The sequence below is a fragment of the Mandrillus leucophaeus genome, unplaced genomic scaffold (assembly GCF_000951045.1).
Source record: "Mandrillus leucophaeus isolate KB7577 unplaced genomic scaffold, Mleu.le_1.0 Scaffold139, whole genome shotgun sequence".
NCBI classification, from domain to species: Eukaryota; Metazoa; Chordata; class Mammalia; order Primates; family Cercopithecidae; genus Mandrillus; species Mandrillus leucophaeus.
The window spans coordinates 886,374-892,795 of NW_012101354.1; the positions used below are offsets into that span (position 1 = coordinate 886,374).

A 6,422-nucleotide genomic window follows, 5' to 3' on the forward strand; every position below is an offset into this window, starting at 1 on the left:
GAAACTCCATCTCTACTAAAAATACAAAAAATTATCCAGGCGTGGTGGCACACGCCTGTAGTCCTAGCTACTCAGGAGGCTGAGGCCGGAGAATTGCCTGAACCCGGGAGGCAGAGGTTGCAGTGAGCTGAGATTGCACCACTGCACTCCAGCCTGGGCAACAGAGTGAGACTTGGTCTCAAAAAAATAAATAAATAAATAAGGAAAATGTTTCCCTGAGTTCTATGACAGCAAATCCATTACAGCAAGTTATCAAACCTGAAAAGAGGATATGGGAACCCCTAATTTATAGCCAAGTTGGACAGAAGTGTAGGTACCCTAGACCCTACCACTTGTGACTGGCATCTGAAGTAGGGGCAGTCTTGCGGGACTGGCCCTTAACCTGTGGCTGTGCACTAACTCTGGGTTATCTCAGAATTGAATTAAAGTATAGGGTACCCAGCTGGTATCAACTGAGAGTTGGAGAAGTGCTTGGTATGGAAAACCCATATATTTGGTGTAAGAAGCGTTATGAGTAGAGGAACAGTCTTCTTTTAGTCAGGTTACTTGGGAGAGTATCAGGGTTTGGGCCCCTGAAGAATCCATCACTCCCCAGTTCTGCCTGAGGAAGCTGACAAATGCATGCTGCTTGGGGTACCATGCAACCTGAGCTACCCCTTATCCTTCCTAAACTCCAAGCATTCTAAATTTCCACTTTCAGCTCTCCAATGCCCTACTTCTCAGTCTCCTTTTATGTAGAAATCAGCACGTACCTGACACAGCTGTCATTGCCATTCCCAAGCCCTGGCTTCTGATTATCTAGCCCTTTTGTCTCTCTTGCTCTGCCCATGTGCACCTACCCACCGAGGAAGGAGTGCTGATTAATTCTGACATTAATTCCGATACAAAGTCCAGTCAGAAAGGAGGCTACAATATGACGTGTGTATGACATGCCAGGAAGGTCATATCTAGGTTATTCTAAAGGAGAGAAAATGCTTCCAGAAGACTGAGGGGCCCTAAAGGGCAAGAATTGTGTCTGTTCTTCTTGGAATTCCTTAAAAGGCCCTTCAGATAATGTCTTGTTGAACTAAAAAAGGTCCACCTTATACAATGAAGATCAAACCAAATATGCTGATGTTAAATGTGATTTACCATTTGAGGTCTTATTTATTAATTGCCAACAGCATAATTTTCAAATTCCTGAAGATCTAGAAGGCACAATCTTTGCTCTGTAGGTTTCATTGGTTGTCCGGGTCCTCTGATTTCCTCTGATCAGAGAGAATTTGCAAAACCCTCTCACTTTGGAAGTAGAAAGGATCTCAGTGATCACCTATGGGACTCTGCTGACAGGTGGTTCTCAGTTTCTATCTGCATTGCTTCAAGTAACAGGAAGTTCAGTATCTCCTCATGAAGCTGCTCATTCCATTTTTCTTTTTTCTTTTTTTTTTTTTTTTTTGAGACGGAGTCTCGCTCTGTCGCCCAGGCTGGAGTGCTGTGGCCGGATCTCAGCTCACTGCAAGCTCCGCCTCCCGGGTTCACACCATTCTCCTGCCTCAGCCTCCCGAGTAGCTGGGACTACAGGCGCCCGCCACCTCGCCCGGCTAGTTTTTTGTATTTTTTAATAGAGACGGGGTTTCACCGTGTTCGCCAGGATGGTCTCGATCTCCTGACCTTGTGATCCGCCCGTCTCGGCCTCCCAAAGTGCTGGGATTACAGGCTTGAGCCACCGCGCCCAGCAGCTCATTCCATTTTTCATCAGCATGACTGTTAATCAATTCTACCCTCAAACAGTTTACAGTCAGTTTTTGTTTCAGCGGGGAGGAAACGAAGGCATAACATATCCACCGCACTAATCTGTGGAATGACACACAGCAACAGCAGATGCTCCACCAGCTCTTGCTTGCCCTTGGCTCTAAAACTGTGAAAGCCTTTTCTTTAGGTTATTACCCCATGGAAAATGAACTCCCTGGAGATGGCAGCCTCCCAAATGGTATCTCTTGGGTGGGGCTCCACCCTGAGCAAGCTCATGGTGAGTCAGAGCTGGAAGATCTGACATCAGCACCAGCTTCCTCCCCAGACCAGGCCACCACAGGAGCGACAAGCTGCATGGCCCGCCCTCCCCTCCCTGCAACCCAACTTCACCATGCACAAGAGCCAAGCCCTTACTTTTCTCGTTCTGCTTGGCAGTCAGCATTGTTGCTCCGAAGTTCCTCTAGGGCCACCTCCCCTTCCCTGACTTTCGCCAGTAAGGCCTGATGCTCCTGGGTGGGCCACAAAAGAAAATCTAGGATGAGAAGATGGCAACAGTCTCTGTGTTTGGGGTGAGATGGGTGCCAGGCTGGGACTTAGCCCCTGCTGGGCCTGGACAGCTGCCAAAGAGCAGCAAGATGAGCTGGTTTGATGGGGCGCCCTCCCTTGACGAGGAGAACCCTTCCCACTCTCACTCAGCCTCACCCAGCTGCCCTGAGGCAGAACCCAGCCCTGCATCATGCAGGCCCACTCGCCAACTATGGTTGCCAGTCCCTGAGAAACCAGGACTTCAAAAGGGGCATCTGTACAGGAAACTAATGTGGAAATAGGATCAACGCTAGTTACGGGGAGGTTAATTCCTTGAAGGCTAAAAGATATTTGAAGGGATCTGCCAAAGGAAGCTGTGAAGTGTGCTTTTCTGGAGACGCTTGGAAAAGAAGGGTCTTGGCAACCGTTTCAATCCACCCACAGGCCCCTTCCAGCCCAGGAGTCCAGGCAATGACAACCAAGATCCCCCAATTACCGTCTCCATCCCTAGTAAGCGCCTCTGCAGCTCTCCAACTTCTGCCTCTTTCTGCTCCACTCTGTCCTCCTCTCTCTGAAGGGCCACATTACTCTGTTCTGCTTCTCTCTGGTACCGGCTGAGTGTGACCTAAAACACGGGACAGAAATATGTTAAATGGTGTGTAAAAAAGAACAAACATGGAAAAAAACCTTAGAAAAGAACCCAGGAACCTGGGTGGCTCTGGAGCCATGACAGGAGAAAGCTGGTGACACTGATGGGCACACCACCACCTCCCCTTCGCTGTGCGGGACCACCTCAGCACTCCAGCAGTATAAGTCTATTTCCAGGGTTAACTGGCTCACAGTTGATTGAGGTCCACTTTAAAGTGACACCTGGAACCCACAAGCACCACTTTTCAGATAGGTGACTCCTTCAACATCCCCATGAACCCTCCACCACCACCCAAGCTTAACCCAATGTTGTGGCTTTCCTACAAATTCAAAAGCAAATAATCCCAGGGAGGATACCTCCAGCTCCTTCCTTCTGTCTCCTCAACACCTCCCACCCTCACTTCCAGCAATAGAGCCCACACACGACAGCCAAAATGGCACCTGGAAGCGCTACTAAGCATCAGGAAGAATTCGTCTTATTTATTTATTTATTTATTTATTGAGACAGAGTTTCACTCTCGTTGCCCAGGCTGGGGTACAATGGCGCGATCTCGGCTCACTACAACCTCTGCCTCCCGGGTTCAAGTGATTCTCCTGCCTCAGCCTCCCAAGTAGCTGGGATTACAGGCATGCACCACCACACCCAGCTAATTTTGTATTTTTAGTAGAGACGAGGTTTCTCCATGTTGGTCAGGCTGGTCTCGAATTCCTGACCTCAGGTGATCCGCCCGTTTTGGCCTCCCAAAGTGATGGGATTACAGGCGTGAGCCACCGCGACCAGACAAATCTGTCTTTTATCAGAGATGAGAAACCAATTGAGAGAGGACAGAAGCAGAATGTTAGAATGAGAAAGCAAAGAACTTGCCTCCTTTCTTCCACCTTACGTCTTTCCAACTCCTACTCATCCTCCAGGTCTCACTTAGATGACCCTTCTTCCAGAGAGCCTGGGGGAGAAGCCCCTCCTTCGTGTGCCCAGGGAGAGGACACACAAGGAACACACGGCCTTCCCTCTCACAGCAGTGAACAGATTTTGCCCAGTCACTGTGTGCACCCCGAAGTAGACTGTCAGTGTCCTGATGGCACAGACTGAGCACCATTACACTTCTAGAGCCCCCACAGTACCTCGTATGCAGTAACTGCTCAATAAAATCATGAGTGGAACTGATGTTCATCTAATCCAACCCTCTCCTTTAACAAGTAAAGGTCAACTGACCTATTCAAGGTTACCCAGCTAGTGAATGACAGCCAGTGCTAGGACCCAGATACTTCACCATCCATTTCAGTGCTTCCCAGGTACCTCACACTGACTGCTCATCATTTATTAAAAAAGAATCCAGGTAACTTCTGGAAAGCCTAGCTTAGCCAGCCCTGGGAAAACAGAACATCAGCAGTCAGTTTGTCCGGCCCTTCCCAAGGTCAGAACTGGGGAGGAGAAAGTACAGCACAGGGTGATGTGTGATGGGATGTGTCTATGCTACACACCAGCCCTGTCCAGAGCAAACTCACTCTCACTGCAAATCCTTCTTGACAACAAGCAGCCAGTAGAACAGGAAACCCATGCTTAATGGCAAGTTATTTTCATGGTAATTGATCATCTTGCCCTTCCTACCCCGAGGTTCAGAAAACTAGACCAGGGAGTCCAATTCACTAGGAGAGACTGAGACAAGCCTTCAAATGACCCATATTAACCTGAAACAGGCCATCCCCATAGGCAGGAACTTAAAAGTAAGGCCTTTCATTTCTGTATGTAAATAAACACTGCACCGAGGTTGATGTGAGCTCAAGCACAGTGTTAACAAGGCCATGGTCCGATTCTTGCACCCCACTGTCGGAGCAAAAGGTTAAAAAAAAATACGGACTCCCCTTCCACATTTGACTCCGTAGCTCCAGCCAACCCTGCCCCCAAGGGAACCTCTTAATTATAAAAAGGTTGCCAACCTAGCCCAACAGTGGGAATGACCCAAGGAGCATCTCCTTTTTCAAAAAAAAATTACTCATGTATTATATTATTTTTTAGACAAGGTCTCAATCTGTTGCCCAGGCGAGAGTGCAGTGGCGTAATCATAGCTCACCACAGCCTCCACCTCCTGGGCTCCAAAGATCCTCCCACCTCAGCCTTCCAAGTAGCTGGAGCCACAGACTTGCTCCACCACACCGGGCTAATTTTTTTATTTTTGTAGAGATGAGATCTATGTTGGCCAGGCTGGTCTCAAACTCCTGGGCTCAAGGATCCTCCTGCCTTAGCCTCCTGAGGGATTACAGGTGTGAGCCACAGCGCCCAGCAAGAAGCATCTCCTACTGCAGGTGGTGCTGCATACTATGGGGTTAAGAAAAATAAACCCTTCTAAATTCTGGACAGTGGGCTACAGCTGTCAGGGTACTTTTGCTCAGGCTCTGAAATCCAGAGCAGCAGACTCCTCCATGTGTGATTAAAACCAGCAAGTATTTCTGTTAATTTCCACAACTTCATAATGCCTCTCAATGCAGAATTTTTTTTTCCCAAAATTCACAACCTGGTCAGTGCTAGAGCCTCAACCTTACTTTCCTCCCGTTTTGTTTGGAAAAGGTAGGAAACAGCTGGTCACCAACTGATATATCACCAACTAAATTATACAAATCGTGGAATCTGAAATAGATGCAACATACCCCTTCACCACACAGCTCCTTTGTTCCGAGATGACAAACTAATTTTAATATTACCCTAAGTCCAAGCTATTTACAATAGGAAAATCTCCTTGTTAAACTGATTGCTAAGAAAAATATAGACAATTTTATATTTCTAAAACCCTTCAGAATAATCAAGTGCCCTCACATATATTACCTCACTCGATCTACACAACAAACTTGTAAGGTGTATTTCATTAACCCTTTTTCCAAAAGTTGAAACAGATGCTCAGAGAGGTTAAACTACTTGTTCTAATAAGACTTCGGCTAACACAGTTTATCATCCTTGGTGCCCTTCCTCCTTACCCCCAAGCCTCCTCTCAAAAATTCTCCTCCTCAGTTCCATGAAAATGAAGAGTTCAGGCTGGCGTTTCTCTTTTTACCAGCTCCCAGCATGCCTACGCAGGATATAACCCTATCATAACATATTTATGACACAAAGAATATGTTACTTGTGGAAGAACAAAAGCAGGTAACAAATGGTTAACCTCACACAGAGCAGTTGGAAAACTGCCCATGGACCAGGTGTGGTAGCTCATGCCTGTAATCCCCACACTTTGGGAGGCCGAGGCACGCAGACTGCTTGAGCCTAGGAGTTTGAGACCAGCCTGGACAACATGACAAGACCCTGTCTCTACAAAAGGCACAAAAATTAGACAAGCATGGTGGTGTGCACCTGTTGTCCCAACTACTCAGGAGGCTGAGGTGGGAGATGGCTTGAGTCTGGGAGGTGGAGGTTGCACTGAGCCAAGATTGTGCCACTGCACTCAAGCCTGGCAACAGAGTGGGACCCTGTCATGAAAGGAAAAGAAAGGAAAGGAAGGGAGGGGAAGGGAGGGGAGGGGAGGGGAGGG

General features: G+C 47.8%; 1 protein-coding gene across 5 annotated transcripts in view; it reads right to left on the reverse strand.

The window, feature by feature from the left end:
• TUFT1 (tuftelin 1) overlaps window positions 1-6,422 on the reverse strand; it is a 44,829-nt gene that overhangs the window by 7,745 nt on the left and 30,662 nt on the right. For all 5 annotated transcript variants that reach the window (XM_011973532.1, XM_011973533.1, XM_011973530.1 and 2 more), the window contains 2 exons: window positions 2,753-2,881; window positions 2,146-2,240 (listed from right to left, as the gene is read on the reverse strand). In XM_011973532.1, coding sequence (XP_011828922.1) covers window positions 2,146-2,240; window positions 2,753-2,881 — 224 coding nt within the window. The remainder of the gene's footprint in view (window positions 1-2,145; window positions 2,241-2,752; window positions 2,882-6,422) is intronic.